This window comes from Citrus clementina, unplaced genomic scaffold, assembly GCF_000493195.1.
Source record: "Citrus clementina cultivar Clemenules unplaced genomic scaffold, Citrus_clementina_v1.0 scaffold_5, whole genome shotgun sequence".
Lineage (NCBI taxonomy): Eukaryota > Viridiplantae > Streptophyta > Magnoliopsida > Sapindales > Rutaceae > Citrus > Citrus x clementina.
This window is the reverse complement of record NW_006262201.1, coordinates 2671616-2698549: the sequence shown is the minus strand read 5'-3', so window position 1 is coordinate 2698549 and position 26934 is coordinate 2671616. Positions and strand designations below refer to the sequence as shown.

The following is a 26934-nucleotide window of genomic DNA, read 5'->3' as shown; positions in this document are numbered from 1 at the left end:
AATATTTGGCTCTCACAATTTGGCGCTCACACATCACTCAATTAAATCGCGGCCCAACACAATCAGATTCAACTTAAAAAGCATTCAGATTTAAATTCCAAAAAAAAAAGTCACAAATTAAAATCACAAATCAATCATCATACTCAAATACAGCTCAGAAATTTATTCAGTAAACAATAAGAAAACGAAAATTTAAACAAAAAAAAAGTGAGAGTAAACACAGACAAACATAGGACGAAAAACATATCGAAACTAATTCACTTCAATTTCACATGAATCTAATTAATTGATTAATTTAGAACTCGAATTAAAAAAATCAAATAAAATTAATTACATTAACTGGATCTTAATTAATTGATTAATTAATCCTCAGCTACCGATTTCATTTAACAAAACTTTTATGTACAGCACAACTGTATAGAAAATTAACAAAAACCAAATGAAGTATCAAGGTTGTAATTAGTTGCGATGCGTATATGAATTTATTTAGAATTCTTTATGACAGATAAAGGTCAATTATATGTCCTTCGTATTTTCTCTTTGAATTAGTCTCGAAAAGACTTACAATATAGACTATGTATTTCTTACGAGATTTATTAGAGCGAATTGTTGTTTTTAAAATTATCAAATAATATATTTCAGAGTTATTTATTTTTGTACATATAAAATTTTGTACATATCAAATAATATAAAATTCTTTAATTATGTACGGGATTTTTTAGGATCATTAGAAGGTTTTGCGCATTAATGGTTAGTGAAGTAAACCGACCAGGGGCATTTATCAAAACAACTTTATTACGTCATCTTCATACACGTACACTATCTCCAAATTCCATAATAAAAAAAAAAAAAGGGAAACTCAAAAGAGAAACAACATCCCACCCAATGCCAAGAAAATATCAGAAACAAAAAATAAACTAAGCAATGTGAAACAACATTTTTTTGTTGCATAAAAATATTATCAAAAGTGTTACATGAATATGATATTTCACCCAAAATGATGCCGTTTTGGTAACTTTACCCATCCGATATGACCGGACTTCCAGGTCATAGACAAGCTACAAGAGGGTCACGACAATAAACAAGAACAGAAACTACTTGAACAGCTCTCTCCCCCTAAGAAAGCTCGGTATTTGGATAATTCTTTAAAAGTCTTTGCAAAAGAAACTTAGAGAAAATTCTAGCACAGCGTAGAGACTAGAAGAAACGTTTTGTAGAATGTTCTGGAGAAAATTGAAAACGTTTCTTTTGAATTGGGAATCTGAGTTGGAAGCTCACTGGAATTGGAATATGCCACATGTTACTTAAAATAGTTTTGTATTAATATTGAACCACTTACTCAGTATAAACATCTGGACTGCTTGATTAAATGCACTCTTAAAAATGAATTTGCGTCTATATATGTAAAATTATAGAAGTTTCAAATTAGCTATATATTGTCCTTAACATCGGGTACAAAATTAAGATACTAACACCAACACGAAAGAAAATATGACAAAAGTAATGAAGGTTATCATCATATGAATTTTGGATACTGAATATTATATATAAAACAACAATCCCAAACTAACTAAGAGTATCAGGATACCCACTAGATAGAAATTCACATTAGAGTTCGTCCAACAACCACAAAGAGAAACACCGTAAAAACAGAGAACGAAGCTCTTATGCTCGCATATATCTCACTGTTAGCCAAAGCACTGTCTATCCATATTTGACATAAGAGCTCAACGGTAACACAATACAAAATTTGATGGATAGTTGACCGGTCAGACTTTGTCAAAGATAGTTTTGTAATTAATTTCGTATGTTGTATACATATAAATGCTCGAGCGTTCTTTATTAAAGTAGCATGATTGGACATAATTAATATAATGGAAGTCAAATTATTATGATTGAATTTACTATATTAGCATTATTTCATCTTTGTATAATCTAACTTGAGACAATCAATATTTATATTGATCATTACTTTGATGACTGCTTCTAAAAATTCTCTTCACCTATCAATTTCATTTAACAAAACTTTTATGCACAGCATAACTGTACAGAAAATTAACAAAAACCAATTGAAGTATCAAGGCTGTAATTAACTGCGATGCATATATGAATTTATTTAGAGTTCTTTATGATAGGTAAATGTCAATTATATGTCATTCGTATTCCTTTGAATTAGTCTCGAAAAGACTTGCAATACAGTTCATATATTTGCTACGAGATTTATTAGAGTGAATTATTGTTTTTGAAATTATCAAATAATATATTTGAGTCATTTATTTTTGTACATATAAAATTGAAATTCTTTAATTATGAATGGGATTTTTGAGGATCATTAGGTGGCTTTGCGCATTAATGGTTAGTGAAGTAAACCGACCAGGAGAATTTATCAAAACTTTATTACGTCATCTTCATACATGTATACTATCTCCAAATTCCATAACAAAAAAAATTGAAATTCTTTAATTATGTATGGGATTTTTTAGGGTCATTAGGTGGCTTTGTGCATTAATGGTTAGTGAAGTAAACCGACCAGGAGAATTTATCAAAACAACTTTATTACGTCATCTTCATACATGTACACTATCTCCAAATTCCATAACAAAAAAAAAAAAGGAAACTCGAAAGTGAAACAATATCCCACCCACTGACAAGAAAATATCAGAAACAAAAAACAAACTAAGCAAATCAAAGCATTAGCTTGTGATGCCAGAATCCAGACTGCTCCCATCCGATCATGCGCTTCACAATGTGAAAAGGGTACCGCGAACAATTTTTTGTTGCATTAAAATTATTATCAAAAGTGTGACATAAATATGATATTTCACCCAAAATGATGCCGTTTTGGTAACTTTACCCATCCGATTTGACCGGACTTCCAGGTCATAGACAAGCTACAAGAGGGTCACGACAATAAACAAGAACAGAAACTACTTGAACAGCTCTCTCCCCCTAACAAATTTGACCATTTTCTCTGATTTCGTCTCTCTTTTCTTTTTCCCTCGTAAATTGACAGGAATTTGGAATGCGATGAAGCAAGAAATTAAATTTGTTATAAACGGAAAGAACTTAAAGCAGGAAATAAATATTTGACATATTAAAAGATTCATAAGATAATGCAGTCAACATAGTTAAAACTGTCTACAATCAGTCAGCTAACATGTAGTAGTAAAATAACAGGCTCGGCTAACCACAGCAGTTGCTGTTTTGCTGGATTGGCTGTCCCTTCATCTGAACTGTTCCAGAAGATTTGTTTGCAGTAGGCTGGTTGCCCATCCTGCATCAAATTTGAACTCATAATTAGTGAATCAAGAAATTATTTCAGAGACTAGCTATGTTAACCGGCAGATGACAACAGGTTTCACCAAGATTTGACACCACAACCACACATCAGTTCATGATAACCACCAGTCACTGCTCAAATAGACAACTATCAATTCTGGAAATGTTAAATATTTTGAATGATAATGTTTCAATTTCTTAAAGTTTAGGGGTGAGATAAAACAATTCCTCACATCTTGCATATGTACATTATCATGTTATTAATCTGATTTAGACAGATGTCAAATTTTGAATCCTTTTATGCACTACAAACGAAAACTAGAAACAATCTTAACATTTTATAGTCAAAAAATAAACCCATACACGGTGTCTAAAATGCTCACAATCATCACATCATGGGATTTCTCAAACCCTGTAGGGCTTTTCTACCAGAGTAATTTGTTCCAACAGAAAACATTAGGTAAAAAGTTACTCATTGCTGAATTTTCATCACAATGCATATAACCAGCAATAATGGTGATTGTTGAATAGAACAGTCAGCATTTACAAATGGGTGATGGATCACAGAATCAATCATAAGGCAAGAAGGAAAGAGTTAAGTGATTTTACTTTTTCTTAACCTCGCGAGCCATGGTCAAGAAAGCCTGCTCCACATTGATTGCATCTTTGGCGCTCGTCTCCAGGAAAGGAATCCCCAGTTCATCTGCAAATGCCTGCATTTCACTCGGAGACCAACAGAAAATCAGAAAAATTCCATGTAGTACGCTCTTTGGATACAATGATATGCCACCCATAATTTCTGCATCTGCTGCTTGATACCAATAGATCAGCCGATGTACTATCTTAATCAATAACAAGTCAATACAAAGTCCATAACTCCGTCTGTTGCTAAAAACCAACCCAACAAGTTTCTCTCAGTCATAAATAAAAGCATTTGCAAAGTCTTGAAAGATATTTTATAGGATAAGTAACATGGAAACTCTAAATCACATTAAGAAGCAGAAAAAGATGCTTTCTCCTTAACATCGTGAAGCACTCTGATGTGCAGATCTTGTAGCTTAATGCTCAACATATCACATTAGTCTAAGTCATGAGTTGAAAACAAGATTCTTATAAAATCTTATTGCATGCAAATTATGCAGTTAAAATTTACCAATTTAGATAGATAACTAGTTAATAGAAATTATTCATTAACAAACAATAGATATCTTATGCAATGATATTCCCTAAAGAATCAGACTGCCAAATCCCTTTAGATAACCTTGGAAAGAGACCAGGAAAACGATACAGATCTCACCCTAACCAACCATTTGAGTGAAGCACTAAGGGGGGCAAGTTTCAAACTGAATTACAGAGGTTAGCAGCCAGTAGCTCAACCAAAACACAAGTACGAGTGACTGTGTATTAACTTGCAAGTGTGTGCATGGGCATGCATGCAAACAGGTAAGTGAAAGACATGTAAGTGGAGAGAGAGAGAGAGAGAGAGAGAGAGAGAGGTCTAAATCTAAAGCACAAACCTCATATGAACATCAATAGATTCATTAGACTTTTTTGTAAGTGGGGTTGTCCATATGGATAAGATTCGACATGGAATGAGAATACGCACCAAAACAGACATTCAAGGGTCAAAACGAATTAGAAAATACATTAGAGGAAAGTAAATGATTCTCTTTGGGCATGTTTGACTTTCCTCTCCAAAAAAAGGGGTACTATTAGTCACCATTTACGGAAAAAACTGCTTTAATAAAAATTTTATTTTCATTATTCATTGATAAAGGGTAGAATCACTTAGAGCAATTTGACAGGCCCTTGGAAAAAAGGAAAAGGTATTTAAGGATCTCCCTACTCAATTTTATTGGAATCACACACAACATTGAAGGATATGATACAAGAGACATTTAAATGAAGAGTCAAACTTGTGTTCTAGTAAGTCAAATTCTCACTGAGCATGCACATGATAAAAGATTAACAAAGAAATACAATTTTATTAAACAATCAGTTGCATTAAAATGAGAACATATTACGAACATTTATTTTAGGGGATATTATCAATTGAGTACTTTAAGAATTACAATATATCAAACAACTACAAGAAGTATTTTAGTCTATCATTTTACTACTATATCTTTACAAAACTTATGATTTTACTACATTTCCGTTAGTACAAAAAAAATAACAATTTCACCATTGGAAAAAAAATTACACAAATAGAGGTATCAAATATTATATTCATAGGCTAATAGGAATTATTTGTAACTACTTTATATTTTGAATTTATAATATTGTAATACTTTGTGTGTTATTTTTTAACCAAAAAAGAATTAATGTAAAGTGCAAAATTGAGATTTTATCAGTCAGCCAACAGGTCAACTATCGGTGCCAATGAAATGTAGTAAAATAATGGGTTTTGTCTAGATATAATAGTAAAATGATGGAATCATATTTTTTATGGACTTTAGATTTATTGCAATTCTTGAATGATTCAAACGATAATAACCATTATTTTAACAAGTCGTATTGGCAGAAAAGATTCCAACTCGAGATACACTGTCCAAAGTTTGAGTGTCCTGGGTATGCAGAAACTTATCAAGCAAATGCACTTGAGAAGAGTTTAAAATTATATTCAAAGTTCAGGCGAAAGAAGTCACGAATATACCTTGGCTGTCTGTGTGTCCACAACCTTGTTCTCAACTAAATCGCATTTGTTCCCAACTAGAAGTTTGCATACACTGTCATTTGCGTATCTGTCAATCTCATTCAACCACTGCTTGACATTATTGAAGCTCTCCATCTCAGTTACATCATAGACAATCTGTTGAAATCCCAACACATTTAATTAATCTCATACAGTTGCTCAATTAAAAAATTGGAAAAAAAAAATTACCACTTATTCTTTCTTAAAAGAGAATACAGCATTGCAAGACTTTTACTTCCGACAACATCATATGTCATAAGAATTTATTAGACAATTTGCATCATATTATGGCTCCCATTCTTGGACTACATCATCTTGTATACAGATTTATTGGAAAATGTACTGCTTAATGAAAGATGAAAAATAAGTTAATAAACACATACAATGCTGTTAAGATGTCACATGTAAATCACAAACTTTCTGATTTAAACCAAGAACCGGGAAGGCTCCTTGCTATGATTCCATGGGCTCCTCGGTAATAATTGCTAGTTATAGTCCTGAATCGCTCCTGTCCAGCAGTGTCCCACTAAACAGATGAAAAACAATCAAACATCAGACATTACCTAAATGATGTTTATAAGACAAATACACTCATTTCAACATATCACTCTTCAAACAAAGAAAATAAGAAGAGGTTCTTGAACATAACCTTCACTAAATAAGACAAATCGAATTTCTCTCAATACAAGATAAAAGGAAATTTTGACTCACAATCTGCAGTTTGATCGTCTTCCCATCCAGCTCCACAGTTCTTATTTTCTGCCAAAAAAAAAAAAAGAGTAAAATGCTGAAGTCTGCCAACATTTCTTTCCACATATACATACACATACATTCATACACGTACATAGACTCATATTATAACTTATACACATATATACATATATATAGAAGAGAGACTCACAAAATCAACTCCAATGGTACTGATGTAGCTGTGACATAAGAATCATCCTGAAAAATTGAAAAAAAAAATTACATTAATAAACCTAAAAACTAACAATTAACGTAATGAAAATCGAAATTTACAAGAATAACAATTATTTATCATCTAAATTATCATTTTAATAACACAAATTCAGAGAACAAAAAGCTAAAATAGAAAGTAATTAATATAAAAAAAAGAAAATAAGAAGGGAAAGGAAAAGTCAACAGACAGCAAATCGGAGCAGCAGGTAGGACTTTCCGACAGACGAGTCTCCGATAAGCAACAGCTTGAACAGATAATTGCTTCAACAAAAAAAATGAAAAGGCAAAAAAATAAAAAAAAGTTGAAGTATTGTCAAATTAAAATGAGTATATGTTAACAATGTTAATATCAAAAAAAGGAAGGAAACAGGGAGGCTCACTATTCGTTGCTCATGATTTTGGATGGAAGTGAAGAATCTTGCGACGGTCCTTTTGCTCTGTTTGGAGAGCGAGAAAGAAGAAAGAAAATGAAAGGGAAAGTTTGTTTCTACTATGTCGTGCGGGAGAATTTCCTATCTCACCTCTGGAACTTAGCTTTGTCCACTTATGAAGACACTCATGCCCAATAATTATATTATTAGTTATAAGCCTATTTGGCATAAAAGCACTCTGAGTTGGCGAAATAACATGATCTAAGATTAGCTTCAGTCTATTCGCTATAGTCTTTGCAATGATCCTATAAATTACATTACATATGCTGATTGGTCTATACTCCATCAGAGTCCTAAGTTTTGCTATCTTGGGGATTAAAGCAATGTATGTATGATTCAAAGGAGCAATATTACTTCCATCATTGAGGATATGCAGACAAGTGGCTATAACTCCTTCGCTTACTGAATTCTAAAGCTTTTGGAAAAATACTGTTGGGAGACCATCTGGGCCAGGGGCTTTGGTTGGATGCATCTGACTCAAAGCTTCTGTGATATCAGCTTCTGTGAAAGGCTGGTCCAATTGAGAATTCGTTTCTTAAAAATGAGTTTAAACATTTTAATTTGACTTGATCTTACAGCAATTCAATCCATTTTACATGATGAAGCACAGAGTGACTTCAAATATTGTGAGCTAGACATCAACAATTTTGTTCCTTCAATCCAAAACTCAAAAAAAATTTATAACCTGTGCCCCATCTTTTCCAAACCTAAGACTTCTTTAAGTTTCTCAAGCTAATGAGTTGGCCTCACCTAACCTTGGCTGGCCCATGACCACTGATTCAGTGCAAGCAGCAGCAACTTTAGACCATTAGCACTTGTAGGATTAGTGTAAGTAATTAAAATATGATGTTATTTTTTACTATCTCTTATAACTTAAATAATTACATGATGTTATTTTTTACTATCTCTTATAACTTAAATAACTACGGGATAGTAACATAATGGCTAAAGATCTTAATGTTTCAAAACCTTAGTTGCACCATTACAACTCAATAATTAACTTTTTATTTTTCCTACCTGATTTAGGCCGCAGCTACTTTGCGTCATGGGTTTCGTACCCAAGTCGTTTGTCTTGTAGCATGGTCACCGTTAGATTTCATCTCGTGGCTGCAGAAGAGACACACAGACGCAAGAGAGTAACCTGAGATAAAGGTAATGGGCCGGTAACACTGCAGGGAATCAACTTTTTGACCAAAAAAACGCCTGTAGTAGTTGGAAGTTGTAACAGTAACGCATGTAAAATAATTAAAAAAAGTGCATGCAAGTATTGGTTAAAAGCAAGAAGTTGGAAGCGTGCAAGTATGGGTTGGGGTTAGAATGATTTGAAAATTTCGAAAATAGTGACGAAAACATTTGGAAGTGGATTTAAGGTAATGAATTGCGTGCTTGGTGGGAAAAAAAATGCGAAATATCAACTGTAATTTTAAAAGTAGCCTGGCATGAATTTACAGTTGAGTTAGTGTATAATTCGATTTTGTGGGAAATTTGCGTATGAGTTGAGTAAATGAAAACCATATAAAAAAAATGTGAAGAAAAATTATGTAGCGTGTAATAATAATAATAATAATAATAATAATAATAATAAATAAATAAATAATAAAAAAATGATCAGGCAATGCATTGCAAAAGTAATTGGTGGGGAAAAAAAGGGAAAAATTCCATTTAACCTGAATAATATGTAATTTTAATTTTATCCTTAGAGTTTAAATAATAGGCCATGTCATTTCCAAATTTGAATAACAACAACAATAATAATAAAACTAGTAATGGTTAATATTATAATTATGACGACGACGACGACGATAATTTGTGTAATAATAATAATTTTAAAAATAGTAAATCATCAACCAAGAAATGGAGGCTTTTTTGAGATGATTGATCAATTAAAAGAGGAAAAAAGAAAGAGAAAAATATCTTCGACACTCTATTTTAACTATTTTTTATGACAGTCTCAATTGTTTGTTGTAAGTATAGAAACTATGAGTTTTATAGTTTGTTACAGAATAAGACCCTAATAAATTAGCATAATTAAAAAATTCCGTATTAGATGGATTGGAAAAGGATTTAAGTCTCTAAATCTGGAAAAACTCATGAAATCAGGAGAAATAGTATATATTGAATTAAAAATATATGGATTGATGTGCAATCCGCAAAATCTGAGACGCGAACACCCGTAAAAGTGAACCTTCGTGTGCAGGGGGATGTGGACCAACATATCCAAATTAAATGAACAAGAACATGTGGTAAAGAACAAAGATGAACGATATTGGCGGCGGATGAGAAGAATGAAGGCCTGATTATGTTGTATAGTGACAGATGCACCCCCCCCCCCCCCCCCCGGCCGGCTGGAGGCGATAAACAATATCAATCGGACACCGAGATGTGAATCGCACGAATGTCGGCATCAATAAGAAAATTGTAACGCACGGGATGCAAAATGTCTCTCTACCCATCAATAAGGTATGAAGGGTTATTTAAAGTAAGAATAATACAGTTTCCTTTTCAAATTAGAAGGTGAAATTGCTGCCTCGTACCTAAATATGTTACAGGACTTTCGAATCTTATGTTCATCAGGGAAGATAAAAGGGTTACGTTAGAAGGCATAAAAGATAGTTCCTTAGAAAACAGTAATTTGATAGGAGAATGTCCCATAATCTATTAATGTAGGTTAATATTCATTGTTGACAATTTCAAAATTAAGTAATAGGATAATTATAGCAGAAATTATTTATTAAAATAAAAAATAATGTAATGTATGCGATGAGATTAAAGTAAATTTACAGGAATGAAATTACATGTTAGATTTAATTAATTTGAAGAAATAAGATGACGACAGTATGAGGAGATGCTTTACATCGGTACCGAAGCATTTAGTAAATATATATGCAATTGGAAAATGGAAAAATTGGTACATGTTAATTTGCGTGATGATAATTTGCGTAATAATAACAACAATAAATTTAAAAATAGTAAATCATCAACCAAGAAATAGCGGCTTAATTGAGATGAAAGATAAGTTCAAACAATAAAAAAGAAAGAGAAAAATATATTCGACACTCTATTTTATTTGTTGTAAGTAATAGAAAGTATGAGTTGTATAGTTTGTTACAGAAGAAGCCCGAATTAAATTGTAATAATTAAAGAAGTAATAAAATTATCTGACATGTTATTTAGTAGCCCTTATTTGTTTCGTATAAGAGTTTAAAGTAATAAGTGTGAAATAAAAAATAATAATTTTAGTGTTCGAAAGAAATTGTGTTGGATATATGCATCCCTTTTAGTCAGTATATTTTATTGTAAATCTTAATTTATTAAGTAGAAAGCATATAATTCTCCTAATATAATAACACACAGAGAGTCTTCTAGGTGACACAACTTAAAAGTAATTTTTAACTCTCAAGTATAAGAGTGTCTTGTTATATTATAGTTCGGTGAGTTCGAGGTCGATACACAAAAAAATATTTATTTGTTTATTTTACTTTTGCTAAAAATGGCTAAGGTTATGGATCCACCCTTAGTAGTAAATAAAATTTAATAAATTCTTTTCACCATTTTTTATTTAGATTTATTGCCGAAAAGATTAATTATATAAATTATCATTATTTTCCCTTTAATTTTATGATGGATTAATATTTATTGTGACAAAATTTAATTTGTCTAGAATAAATGAAAATATCATTTTGTCATACCTTATATTAAGAATTAAGAATTTATTATGTCAAACTCCCTTGTTTGTCTACAATAAATCAAATTTTCAAAATATAAAATATATAAAAAATTAAATAGAGTTTATGTCCAGTCACCTGGAGGGGAACAACTGCTTAGTAAAAAAACACATGTAGTAAGTTGAAAATATTTTTACGACTTATGTGTTTAAACAAATAACAAACTGATGTATGGAGTTGAGGTTGCAAGCGTTCCCCTTGCCATTGAAACTAGCTACGAAGGTCTTGAACGTTCTGCCTTTTCCACCAATAAATGTATTATTGTTTTAGTTGGAGACGTTAGAGTTGGCACCCTAGTGCTACAGGTAAAATAACAAAACTCTTATTTCTTGTGTTTTCTTTGCTTGGCTCCATTAATATTTTACACGAATTACTTTTGTTTTAAATTTTGTTGGTGGCCTGCTTTGGGTATTCATTGTGGCACTCTCATTTTGTGGGTGAATGATTTTCATAATCTCGATTTACTTGCATTTATTTTCATGCATGTTTTATTGTTGGATATTCTATATTATGGGGCATTATCTTGACCAATGTTGATGATGAAGGACATCTTTATGGGGTCGCTGGAAGTTCTGGTGGTTATGCAGAAACAGTATTCAGACATGCTGCTAAAACACTATTTGGAAAAGTTATTGAAGGTCGTCTAGAATTTAAAACCATCAGAAACTCTGATTTCCGAGAGGTGGCTCTGGAAGTGGAGGGAAAAACGTTGTTGAAATTTGCCCTATGTTATGGCTTCCAGAACCTGCAAAACATTGTCAGGAGAGTGAAAATGCGAAAATGTGATTATCACTTTGTGGAGATCATGGCATGCCCTTCAGGTTGCATGAATGGTGGACGTCAGGTCAAGCCTAAGCCAGGGCAATCACCGAAGGAGTTGATTAAGACACTGGAAACCATATATTTGGAAAATGTAATGGTAGCTGATCCTTTCAAAAATTCTCTGGTGAAAAGCTTGTATGATGAGTGGCTTGAGCAACCTGGTTCAGAGAAAGCTAAAAAGCACGTGCACACAGAATATTATCCTGTGGTGAAAAGTATCACCGCTCAGTTGCATAAATGGTGAAAGCATTCACCATCCCAACACTTGATCGTAGACAATTTTGGAACTTAAGAACTCTCTTCTTGTGCCCCATGCCGTCTCCGAGTTGTTTTAGCAAATTTCAGACATGGCACCACAGCGATGCTGGCCATTTTTTGTCAATCATGGGATTGCATTTGCAGGGAAGTCCAATTTTGATAGAGTAAACATATATTTATTTACTTCAAAGGTTTTCACTCATGTACATACTATGTATTAGAAATGTTACATATAGAAGAAAGCATTGAGGTAGGCACTGATGCCTCATGGCACTTAATTTCATTTCCTTGTATCATTTTTTCTTAGTTGAACAGTCCGAATAAGGTTCCCTTTGCTCAAAAAAAAAAAAAAAGCTTCGGGGTTTCAATACCCAAGTGAATTAATGAAACATGTATTGAATAGCAAAGCTTACTCTCTCATCTGCTGAGATTGTAAATATCACATTTACTAGGTAGAAATTGAATAAAACTCTTCTACAATTTCAGCCGTAACCACCTATATCACCAATTTTTCAATTTATTCATAAACTATTTTACCTTACCCTCCACAGAGCCTGCAGTTGACACACTAGCCAAAGTAATTGTAGGCAGAACCCTCGCATATTATACGTTCAAAACAATTTAGACTCATAAATCATAATTCTTGAATTTACCCCAACGGAAAATGAAATTACAGCACGTAAAGAAAAGAACAAACAAAATCAATTAACAATCATATGAACAAAACTCAGAAAAACAAAATAAATTAACAATCATACCCACAAAACCTAGAAAAACAAAATAAATTAACAATCACATGAGCAAAATAGATGCAGCACAATTTACCAAAATACAAACACTTGAACATAGCTTAATTTTATTGGAAAGCAATTCAAAAAGTCAATTAATTAATACAAATTGAAATTCCGACCAGATTTTTCAGCCCCCAATTTATTTGTTTATTACGATTTCACAATAACGAACTGGACTTAATTTGATCCAAATCGGAACTGAACCCGTCATGTCGTGCGGGTTTTATTTTCATTTTTTAAAAATCATTAAGTCAAGGGATGGGAAAAGGAAAAACCCTAGCCCCAAATTAGCGGAATCATAGACTTTTGATTTTGTTTAATTATACATTACTATTACATTTGAATGATATTAGTAAACACGCTATAATATTAACAATCATACTCAGCACAAGTTCTGGTGATTGTGTTATGTTGGGTTGGGACGTTGGGTTGGGCCAGCCACTCTTAATGGATCTAGCTGGCTCAATTTTTGCTTTACGATGTTTTTAATATATTTTTTATTTTAATTAAAATTTAATATTTCATATAATTTCTACTTTAATTCCAAAGTTCATTTCCTTCATTAGAGTTTCTTTAGGAAAGTGACCAACTTTTAACACTATTAAGAGCAATGAACTAAAAATCTAAACACAGAAGAAAAGTCAAAAACAGAAAGTATTATGCTGACGCCACAGAATTAAGCAATGTCTTTAAAAATTAAATAATCGTAATCCACTCCATTTTCAACCCAATACCCATATCCAGAAAGGAAAACATTTTCACTCCACAGCTTGCAAGAAAAATTGTGAGGCCAGAAAACAGAAAACACAGCTATCAATACACAGCAACATCAGCTTCACGTCCAGCAGAAGCCAGAGGCTGCGATTCAACAACCTCGTTGCTGAACACCTTAGCAATCCTCTCAGTAGGGACCAAAGGCAAATATGAGGAGACCTTGTACCCCTTCTCTGCAGCGCTCACCACTGTTTGGTTGTATTTTTCGGAACAATAGGCAGCAGTTGGCACAACAACTTGAGCTACTTGAGGGAATAGTGGCATCTGATTGAGCTTGCGCCAAGCTGATACAGCATATTGCTCCGCTTTTGGTTCTTACTTGGAGTAAAGTTCCTTGGCTGCTGGCTCGTACTTGGTGTAAACGGATTTTGCCATTCCTGAGGCGGTGCCGGCTACACCGGCAGTCTTCACTTCAGAAGCCACGGATCGTGCCACTACTGGAGCCATTTGAGCCGCGGAGAGAGCTTGGGCAGGGACTTGCTTGAGGACTGGAGGCACACGGCAGTCCAGCTTGGTCACAGACTCATCCACCTGCAATCAACAGAACAAATTTTCAAAATCTCCTTTGGAGAAATCACAACCAAGTCTTTTGCAACTTTCAACTTTCAACTTGCATCACTAACTTCAACTTGCATCACTAACTTCAACTGTTTAACTTCAACATGTGATAAACCAAAAAAAAAAAGGCACGTGAAAGGTGTAGATAGATTCCCACATCGGAAAAGGAATTTCGTGAGCTTGTACTTTTATTTAATTTTATTTTCTGCAAAATCTGTCAGCCTTTGTTGATGAATGTGAAAATTGGTTAAAAAAAATTATAGTAATAGCAAACGCTAAACGTTATGAACTTTATGATTGGGTTTTGGGAGAGCTTATAGTTGGGCTAGGCCCGGAAAAATCCTCGGCCTGAATATTCTGCTGGCATGCAAGCGAAGAATAATCCCATGAGAAGGAAAAATTCTCACACGTGCGAGCGGCTGAAACGCGTTTGGAGCTGTTGGATTTCCATGAATGGGCATTGAGGGTGAGCAAGAGGAGGAAGAAGAAGAAAAGAAAACGAGGAGGCCGCGGTCGAATATTTTAGTTAGGGTTAGTTTTAATTTTTTGGGATTTTTTTTTCTTAATGCCCACCCTTAATTGGGGCATCAATAATGCATATATTTACACATACTTTTTTGAAACTTACAAGTCACGCTCTCATGGTTCTAAATTTTTAAATCTTTATCTTGATTTTGTGTCTTTATATTATGAATTTTATAACCCATACCTATATTTTCAATATTTGAACTTTTTTTTAATATTCCTAATAACCCCTATCTATTAATAGGAGGGGATGTAAACTCCTAATTACCCCTATCCACAATAGGAGGGAAATTAAAGTTTTAACACCAACTTTTATTGGTGGTAAAACTCGATATGCACCCCTCAATTTTTAGGGCACAAGTTCTCTCACTTGGCTATAAGGCTCTGTGGTTCCAATATTTGAACTTGAGTGGCTAGCAAACTAAAAACCTACTTTACAATCACTCAATCAAACCCTTAGAAGTGGATTTTGATTCAATATGCCTTTAACTATTGTAAACAATATTTGATTCAATATGCCTTTGATTCAATACCAATCAAAACAATACAAATTTCTAGTGTGGCTTAAAAGTTCTAAAACCTCAATAGTAAATAGAACCTTAGTGTATAAAAATCTATCCTAAATTTCTCTGGATAAGTCAAAAGTCCACTATGTCAAAACATTGTGTTCATGTCTCCAATCTGTAATTTATAAGGATTCGAAGTTACAATAATAGAGAAGAAATAATAATTTGAAAAAGAGAAAATCTTTGGGAGATATGTGTCTCCCCCATTATTCAAACAACTTCTAGGCTTTTTATAAGAGCCACATGATATACAATACTAACTACACTTAGGGTGGCAAAATCATCGCAAATCCAAAGTCTTGGCCGCAACAGATAATTTTTGCGAGCTGCAATTAGGTTTGATATTATAAATTTAAACCTATTGAAAGTTGCAGGTCGATTTTTATAGAGAAAAATTTTGGTAAATAGTTGCGCAAGTGTCCGACATTCTTATTTGAATGTTTGTATTTTTAATTTTAATCATAAAATTTCATGAAAAAATTATTCATAAAAATATATAAGGATCTTTAACTTAAAGCATGGAGTATGATATGCTTATTGTAATTTTGTACTTTATACTTTGTTTAGAAAAATCACGTTGGATGGGTGCTAGTGGTATTGAATGAGACTGGGAAATGGGTCACGGGTGCTACTTTGATTTGTAGTTCTTTTTTTTTCTCTTTCTCTTTTTTCGTTTTCAATTGAAAGCACTTTAAGTTGCGATAGACTTATGTATTTGGTAATTAAAATTTAAAATTTTTGTTAAATTGATATATTTTGTGTATTTATTTTAATGTTTTACTTTCATTTCTCATTTACATTAATAAAATCTAAAATTAAGTATTTTATGTGGTTTTTTAGGCTACGATTATAAATTTATAATTTGAATTACATAATTTTAACTTTTAGGTTTTGTTGCAAGTGTGATTTTATACGTGGGAACTCACAAAAATATACACTAGGTACCATTCAAACCCGCAGCTGATGGGCTTTGTTAAGAGGAAAAAAATGAATAAATAAAACCCACAATGAATTTGATAATTAAATTTTTTTTACAGATCCGGCTTTTGGTAATGTCAAATCCGTACCAAACCCTACCCGCTAACATCCCTAACTACATTGCAAACAACAAAAGACATACTAAACAGTAACGGGAACATTGCTCGCGTAGTTTGAAATAAACTGGACAAAAGACATGTCTAGCAAGGATTTCGTGAATCTCTTGGCAAAATTCAGCATTTGATTTGTTGCGTGTTTCCAAGGATCATTTGACGGCTCGAATACCACTTGATATATAATTGTCAGGATTTGATGCTACGGCAGGCAGTAGGGGAAAGAAAAGGATCACTTGCTAGCTGCAAGAATTAGCTAACCAACAATATGTGGAGTTTGTTTTAACCAAAAAAAACAAAAAAATCAAGAAGAGAGAGCACAATTAAGCTAACATGAATACACTAACTTAGTCAATACATTGCACACAATGATATTTTTTTATTAGTTTCTTTTTACAAGAAGACGCGGTACATGAAAGTAAATAAAGAAAATCTCTTGTATATCTTAAGATATTTTATAAGTGAACTAAATCAAGCAGAGACACTCACATAATTGACAGGTAATAATAACCCATCATTTTATTATTAATTAAACATAATACGAAAGAGTTACATAGCAATTAACCGCTATGGTCAAGATTTCTTCTGTATTGAGGGACGAGAATAAAATCCAAATTGTCATTCACACTCTCATCATTAATAATATTGTACATAGTTATTGGGTTACCCTCAGACCACCCATTCTTACCTGAAAAAATCATAACAATAATTGTATTCATAAATACATAATGTTAAAATAAACAATAATTGTATTCATAAATACATAATGTTAAAATAAAAATTATAAATGACATTCAACTGAACATGGCCTAAGAACCTGGATAAGGAGTTTCCATCTTCTTTAAATTAGGAAAGATATCTTCCAACGTCTGATCAACCCTAACCAAAACTTAAAGATGATCACGCTTCAGGTTTGATTTTTTTTTTTTTTTTGGTTTTGACAACGAGGTATTCTGGGGAGGGCCCCAACTGTGGGAGGCACCTTTAAGCCTGTATCACAATCCAGACTAGAAATCCCCGCTCGAACTGAGAGGCACAGGTTCTCCCAACAAAGGTGACTTTTCTGCGACTCGAACTGAGGAGCAAACCCAATCAAAACCACTTAAGGAGACTCTATTGTAGTGGAACCAATACTTTATTAGTACGCTTCAGGTTTGATAATATGCTGCGGATATTTATACACGCACTCACACAAGTAGCGGACGTGGGTCGTGATAGTGTTTGTCGGCAATAATTTAATTACAAGACAAACTAATTGCAATCATTAAGCTAAAGCCTAATAATTAACACAGTACATACTCTCTTTTAAAGTTATCGTTTCGTTCATTAAATGTGGCCTCACATTCAAATGCCTTTCACAAAGTTTTCCACGGGTGAGATTTGTCACAAGCAATACATACACGCGTCTCTGTTTTTTTTTTTTTTTTTGATCTTTTAGTTCCGTAGTTAACGCCGTGTTTATTAATTAAAATATTAAAATTATTGATAATGTTTACTTGTTAAAATATAAGAGAAATACGAATGAAATATGTGGAATTTATGAATTGTTTAGCTTAAAAAATGGTAATTTAATTTCCTCATACTCATCATTTTTACCCAACCTAAATTTCATAATTTCATTCTTATCCTCTCAATTAAAATATTATTATGTTGTTATATTATTGTATTAACGTTATTGTTTTTATTATAATTCTAGTCATTACTGTTAAGAATAACGACGATAATAATAATAAAATTTTTAAAACAATAATATTCACAATTAATACTTGTCGACAATTATTGAAATACAAGACAAACTAATAGCAATGATAGAGTAGTGATTTTATTCCAGGACATCACTTCATTTGAAAAAAAGTTGAAATATTAGCACTCCTCTGGAAAATTCTTATAAAACCTACCCGTTTTAAGGAACAAAATAAATTTAATTATATACTATATTTCTCCATCTAACTCTTTACAACCGTACAACTACATCAAAGGTGATTTATATTTTTTGTTTTCTCACACACACTTTTACATTCTAAACTTTTCTTTAATTATAAAAAAATTACATAATAGCCATTTGAGTCCACTTTTAATTCTATTCAATTTATACACACACATATGATTTAATAATTCAAAAATTTGTAAAAAAAAAATTGTAGTTGGAGTTGTTTAAGAAACCGATTTTTTTGTGAAATCGTACTAACAAATAACAGTAGCCTATTAACGATTTTTTTATTCTCTTAAATAAAATTGAAGTAATGTTTGAATCTGCTTTCCTCTTTGACATACTTTTAACAAATAATAGTACGATGATGAGAGCACAACACCGTACATTGAGGTGAGATATTTTTAACCAGACACTCAAAGGCCAAAATCTTGTTCCTTCACATTATTTAAAAAATAATTAACAACTTGATTGCGATTATGATTGACAATATATCATGTTGATAAACATAAACCTAATGAACAAAACTTAAGTTGCTTCTGATTCTGGTTTGATAATATGCTGCGGATATATGTATTTATATACACGTTCACACAAGTAGCGGACGTGGGTGATTGGTGACGTAGTTAATGCAATGCAAGCAGGGTGGATAGATAAGTCGCAAATGGTGCATGCAATTACTTAGTTGTACATAAGTTGGTAAGTAGACAACGAACTAATCAGTGTCTCCAGTTCAACTCTGCGAATTACGTGGAACCATCCGTGTATGGGTCCCATGACTGGATATAGAATATATACTATGGTATACAGAGATTTCCCCCTCAAATATTAGTTAATTTAAATGGGCTCATGACACTTGATCTGTTTTTTTAACGAGACTGTTGCTCATTATATTTATAATTATATAATTATTAAGATCAGTTTAAATTATATTTTATATAGTATCGTTCAGATTTTAATTCTTTTAATATTTGAGGGATGTCAAACTCCTAGAAAAACTCTACTTCTATGAAAAATAATGTCTTCACTTAAGTTTTGAGGAAGAAAATTTAAATTAAACTTGTACAATACATTTGTGGGAGCTCTAATCATTTCGCGAGGGAGTGACTCTAGCCATTGGACCAAACCTTAGTGGATTGACACTTGTGCTTTTTAAATTTAAAAACGCTGCGCTTAACCCTCGTACATAATTTAAGTTTTAATCGATGAATGAAGAATTTTTTTTCATACACTCTTTCTATTCCCAATACATACAATGTATACGTGCACGATAAATATGGAACAAACATATTTCTGGAAATTAATACAGGGGTGCGATTTCTAAGACTTGATTGCGATTGACTCAATCGAGGACAATTTAGCATATTGCATATCTGTACTACTATTTTCATGATTTTGTCTTGCAATCTTTCCTTAATCGTCCTTCTGGGAGACCTCTTGCCAATGCTACACACGTTGCCGTATGTGTGCCAAGAGGTGACCGTCGCTGGACTTTCAAATTGTTCAAGTCATTTTGCTGAATTGACGTCGTCTGATCTTGTTGTTGAGGATAAGATATTTTTTATGAACTCTCTATTATTTTTAAATATTTTTAATAATAAATATATATTTTATATTTCTAAGATACAACATCAAGCAAATCGTCTATTTACTCCTTCTTTTTATTTATTTATTTTCATCTCAAACGGATTGTTGAACATTATAAAAACAATAAAGAGTAAGTGGTATATATTATTTTTTCTCAGAAAAAATTGATAATCTTCCTCAAATTGTATCTATGTTGCATAGAAGGAGCATGAGTGGGTCTACAGATTAAATAATTGTAAATAACAAGACAAACAAAGTAATACCATTTCGGTTCATTTCGCATACTGTATTATATTATTTTAATATTAATGTATTATATTATATTATGTTGTATTAGTACTGTATTATAATAATAATATATAATATTTGGTGCTATACTATATTGTATTAATTTTTTGTGATTAATTTAAATTAAATATTAATTTATATTTAAATTGTATTAATATTTTATATTATTATTAATTTTAAATTAATATTATTTAAATTTAAATATTTATTATTAGTTATAATAAATTATAAATTTATTAATAAATTATAATTAAAAATAAAAAACATAATATAATAATATTGAATAATAAATTATATATTAATAATTATAATGTAAAATTAAAAATAAAATATTATTTAATATTATATTAAATTAAAAAATAGTTATTATTATTATTATTATTATTATTATAATAAACCAAAAGCAAAAGTCAAAAAGTAAAAGTAAAAGTTAAAAACAAAAGCAAAAGGATAAAAAAAAAGAAAAAAAGTAAGCGGCAGACGCGGCATCAGTGTGAGTAATTTATTTAGTGTAAGTAATTAAAATATGACGTTGTTTTTTTACTGTCTCTTGTAACTTAAATAACCACGGGATAGTAACAGAATGACTAAAGATCTTAATGTTTCAAAAACATGAGTTGCACCCATTATTTAAACTAATAACATTAGATTCATGGATTATTCTATCATGCATATAAGATATATTTTTTTCATATGAACAATATATATAAATTCCACACATATATTATTCTATAAGGGAGATAAAAGATAAAGAATGTATCTTATACATATATAAGATAGAAATTACGTATATATATATATATATAGTGCATGAGTCGTTGCATCTAAAACAAAAAAGTGGAAACGCGCACCAACCACTCAAATAACATCTGTCCGAGATGGGGACGGTTGTTTATGCCAGCAACCTATTTTGAAATGACACGTGGACCACAATTTTGTTCTTCTTTTCAACATTTTTTTTCATTTTTTAAGAAATATTTTACTAAAATTGTTTTTTTTTTGGTTAAACCGTTACAATCTAAAGATATTAAATCGTGGGTCCGCGGAGAGTTCCAATTTAATTGTCCTATCATTTATGGCTATTTGCTGTTCGGGTTTGTCTCTGTCTCCACAAAAAATCAATTGAAAGATAAGATTAATTACTTACGTTTCGGCGACTTTGAGATATCGTTCGTTGTTCTAATTTTAGCCCTTGTAGGTTCTATCAGTTTCCATTATGGTCCCCAATACATATAGATACATTCACTCCAGTAAAATGATGAAAAAGAGTCAATCGTAGAATCGGAGAATGTGATTTTGATTTCTCAGTTTATTGTAAAGTGAGTTTGATCGGCTATTATTCTTTATTATTAACATCCCTATTCAATAAATTTATTTTTTATTATATAAACTATCCTTTTATTATTTATTATTATTATTTTTTATTTATCCCCTTTTTTTGTACATGTATTCAACTATTATTATTTTTTTGTGAATGAGAATTTTAAGTATAATAGAACTTTTGGTGAATGTATTTTGTAATATGTCCATCTCTTTGTATTAATATTTACTATTTTTATAATAGATTTTGAATTTTAATTAATACATTAGTTTTAATTCTAATGATTAAATAATTATTGATTGACTTATATGATTAACAAAACAAAATATCAATATAATATAGTAAAAATAACATTAAGAGGTGACCGTTGCTGGACTTTCAAATTGTACAAGTCATTTTGCTGAATTGACGTCGTCTGATCTTGTTGTTGAGGATAAGATATTTTTTATGTACTCTTTATTATTTTTAAATACTTTTAATAATAAATATATATTTTATATTTCTAAGATACAATATCAAGCAAATCATCTATTTATTCCTTCTTTTCGTTTTTTTTTTTTCTCAAGGGGATTGTTGAACATTATAAAAACAATAGAGTAAGTGGTATATATTATTTTTAATCCGAAAAAGCTGACAATCTCCCTCAAATTGTATCATAATTGTATTATAGTAATATTGTATAATATTTGGTATTATAATATATTGTATTAATTTTTTGTGATTAATTTAAATTAAATATTATATTATATTGATATATTTAAATTGTATTAATAGTTTATATTATTATTTATAATATTATTAATTTTAAATTAATATTATTCAAAATTAAATATTTATTATTAGTTATAATAAATTATAATGTAAAAATAAAAATAAAAATATTATTTAATAATATATTAAATTAAAAAGTTGTTATTATTATTATTATTATTATTATTATTATTATTATTATTATTATTATTATTATTATTATTATTATTATTAACCAAAAGCAAAAGGAAAAAAAAAAAAGCAAGCAGCAGTTGCCGCATTAGTGTAAGTAAGTAAAGATGTTAATGTTTCAAAAACATGAGTTGCACCCATTACAAGTCACTAAATATATATTTGTTTTCCAGAAAAAGTATTAAAATATGGTCAACCAAAACCCAAAATGTGGAACGAAGAATACTCAGCTCCAAAATGATTATCAATCATATTACTATATTATCCCCGAACCCTTTCGGCGGTTCTTTTATTAGCTAATGGGCATAGCTGGAAAGAAAAATGGCCCCCATTATTTAAACTTTTAAATTTGACCGGTGTCAAAATGATTATCAATGAAAATGAAATAACTGGTGGGTGTCGAAGCCAACAAAAATAAATTTTTACTCTAAATAAATTGTGTATAGTGATTGAGCAGGGTCGTGTCCACAGAGATCGGTAATTATTTAAATCCTTTTAAAACGTAAAACATAAAATGGGGGTTTTGTTGACAATAATAAAAATTAAATTAAAATAACGAGAATGTAAATTAAAGTTGTGATTCAAATTGGAGAAAGCTCTGGTTGAAGGAATTAACTCAGCTTGATTCGACTACTGATCATTGATTCAAATATAGATTATTATTACTTATGAATAGACCGGTTATAACTACTGAGACCCTCTAATAGCCAATCTCTCCTTAACTAGTCGATAACCAAGGTACGACCGTTGGTTATTTCCCTAATCAATAGACAATCCTAGATACGATCATAGGATTTAATCAATTGACAGCCTGAAAAACCAAAGAGACCCAAATCCTAATCAACACATATGATGATTCATTTAAATTAGATTGTTTATTCTCACAACACAACTCTCTGCTATGTTATTTGTCACAAACATTAAATTCTTCATACGATGAATCCTTTAATTGACAATAGATTAAGTTGATAATTAAATAGTGGCCAATTACCTAATTAACAAACATAATCATGAAACTAATTCAGAGAATAAACAAATACCCAAAGAGTAATAAAACAATTAAAGCATAAGAAAGATCTCACAGTAGTGATGAATCAAAGCTTCATTAACCTTCAACCAGAAAAATAAGTTTAGTTCTTCATAGAGAGAAGAGAAAAATTAGATCTAGGGTTTCTTTCTTTTCTTCAATCTAAAATCCCCATTTTTTTCACAATAGATTCCTCTCTTAAATACTCTCTCTCTCTCTTCTCTTTTAGAGTTCTATTTAAAATAAAATACTAATATCTGAAATATTAAATTCGTAATTACAAAAATAGCCAAAAATACAAAACACGTTTAAACTAAAAACTGCAGGTCCGCAGTTGACAGCACGCGCCCACGCCTTATCAACAAAGTTCTTCTGATGCTCATAATTTCTCCAAGAGAACAATCCTCCTTAAACATCATCTTTTAGCTCAATTTTATCACCAATCAATAGAATTGCACCTACAAAAGTAAAACACAAGTAAATCACTATTATTAAGTGCAAAACATCGATATTAAGGGAAGTAAATAATTAAAAACTAGTGCATAAATTGCACTCTAACAAATTCCCCCACACCAAGATGATGCTTGTCCTCAAGCATATAACTCAAGACTAATCCCAAATCTCCACTCAATTCTCATCTCAACTCATCCATAAATAATTCTAAGCAACCATACCTCAAGAAATTAAGTCGATCAACATTCGAGAGACAAGGATTTTAAAGCATAGAATCTCATAAGATAGAATAAGAACATTCAACCACCAAGAAGATACATTCAAAATTCAAGTGCAACAAGATTTAATAGCCCTCTCAATGACTTCACTCCATGCACTCAAAGTGTTTAGGGTGTCATTTATTCACTCAAATCAAATCAAAGAATGCTATTACCATAAGCTTGCTCATATATCACATCTCAATCCACAACATGAATAAAATGCAAAAATCTAAGGGTCTTAAAAGGGTTGCAATGGGGTTAAATAGGTTAAATGAAAAAGAAAGGTCCATGAAAGAGAAAAAGATATCAAAATGAGAAGAATGAACTCATTGAATGAACTTATGATATCAAAATGCTTATTTCTACTCAAGTCACCAAGAATGTAAACTTTTAATTTTTTTTTTCGATTTTTTTTCGATTTTTTTTCTTTTTCTTTTTTTTCTTTTTCCTTTTTTTTGTTTTTTATTTTTTGTTTTTTTTAATCAAACAAAAGAAACGAACCTTGCACAATTTAATTCAAGCATAATGCTTGTTGATCTAATTGAGAAACTTTAATACAAGGTAAAAAAAACACAAAATATATCCACACAATGAGTCCAAAAATCTCCTTAAATTGAGGCTCAAAAAGAAGAAAAATGGTTAAGTAGACGGAGAGGATTAGATGGGTAATGGTTAAGGCTCAAACAAAGATAGCAAATAAAGGTCTTCGGGTAGAGAAAAAAAATGCGAGAATAGAAAAATGGAAAAGGGTTTGCCCTTATCATTTTAATGCATAAAATCCCGTAATGCGGCTTCAACATGCATAACAAAGCAAGTTCTAGAATAAAAAAACTAAGATTGATATTCACATAACAAAAATATTAGAGCAAAGTGGTTGCTCATAGGCTCAAATCCTCACAAAGTTGGTAAATTTGTTATCAAATCATGTACACTCTTCAAATGAATCAACCATCAATAGTGGTATAGAATGAGAAGAAGGTATGAGTGAGAAATAAAAGGAAAGGTAAAAAGGATAATAAGCGAGAAAGATGTATGTAGTAAAAAAAATAGATGGGAAAAGAGTAGTGAGAAAGAAAAGAAAAGAAAATTAATAATATATGAAGCATACTAACTCCAAAATCATTTAAGGATGAGTAGAATGAAAATAGATGAGTAGAGTGAAAATAATACTTCCAGACATCAATAATGCAAAAATCCCTCCCCCACACCAAGAACTTACATTGTCCCTAATGTAAGATAATCAAAGCTCACATAAAAATTAAAGCGTAAATACATTTTTCACAATAGATTCCTCTCTTAAATACTCTCTCTCTCTCTTCTCTTTTAGAGTTCTATTTAAAATAAAATACTAATATCTGAAATATTAAATTCGTAATTACAAAAATAGCCAAAAATACAAAACACGTTTAAACTAAAAACTGCAGGTCCGCAGTTGACAGCACGTGCCCATGCCTTATCAACAAAGTTCTTCGACGCTCATAATTTCTCCAAGAGAACAATCCTCCTTAAACATCATCTTTTAGCTTAATTTTATCACCAATTAATAGAATTGCACCTACAAAAGTAAAACACAAGTAAATCACTATTATTAAGTGCAAAACATTGATATTAAGGGAAGTAAATAATGCAAAACTAGTGCATAAATTGCACTCTAACAATAAACCAGGCTTTAATAAGCATAATTAAGTTGGTGCCCGCTGAGGCAATTAATTATCGGCATTTTCTTGTGTTAGTTTTTCGTTCTCTCAATCGTTTTGCTTTTCAATTTTCTTTTATTTCAATTTTTTTGATATGCTGTGTTTTGTATATCAGATAATTTTTTTAATTAATTTAATCTAACAATAATTTGATTCTCTTGCTACCTATGTGAGTGAAATTCAAACTTTAGACCCCTTATTTTCGACACAATAGATTTTATTATTTTATGTAGATGTTATCCATGAGTTAGGATATCAAGATTTATTATTCCGATTTTGTTTAAATCTCACTATGAGTTAAAACTAACTAGTGTGAACCCAATTTCTTTTTTTTTTTAATTTAAAAAATATATCTTCAAATATTATGCTAACAATGCCAATCTCAAGCTAAATTCGAGTAAGATTTACAACCCAAATTTTTTGTATCATTTCAACATATCTTGTTTTTTTTTCAATAAAATTGTTATTTATTAATAAACATAATAGGATAATAAAGTTGTAAGCAAAGTAGGAGTTTTTTAACCAAATACAATAATTTGGCTCTAATAATGCCCTATTTAAACAATTGATAAGCCACTAAATTACAAACTCTATCCCAAGAGGTCTTGCCATTTGAATCAACTAACTAACACCTATTATTTTCGTAAAAAATGATATAAGTTAATTGAAAATTACTTATTATTAAAAATACAATAAAAAAGCTAATACAAACAAATGTGCTTCTTTCGTTTAAATGTAGATACATTCACTCTGGCAAAATGATGAAAAAAAAGTAATTTTCAATAAAACTCGTGCTCTTCTTTTGATTTTACTTTTTCAGTCTCCTCACCATTTATATTTTATATTTATCTTTACATAAAAAAAAATTAAAACGAGATACAATCAATTCTTCAGTTGAAGTTATGAAGATGAATTGAAATTGTAGAATTGAAGAATGTGATTTTGATATCT

General features: G+C 30.9%; 1 protein-coding gene and 2 pseudogenes across 1 annotated transcript; 1 reads left to right on the top strand and 2 right to left on the bottom strand.

Annotated features, from left to right (window-relative positions):
* Positions 1-3164: 3164 nt before the first annotated feature.
* On the bottom strand, positions 3165-7389 carry LOC112098546 (annotated as a pseudogene).
* A 4212-nt stretch (positions 7390-11601) lies between these two features.
* LOC112097703 (protein NAR1-like) lies at positions 11602-12159 on the top strand (the record flags this gene model as incomplete). Its single annotated transcript, XM_024183065.1, has 1 exon — positions 11602-12159. A coding segment is annotated over one exon (558 nt), but the record flags the coding sequence as incomplete, so codon positions are not given.
* A 1446-nt stretch (positions 12160-13605) lies between these two features.
* On the bottom strand, positions 13606-14275 carry LOC18042545 (annotated as a pseudogene).
* Positions 14276-26934: the final 12659 nt, after the last annotated feature.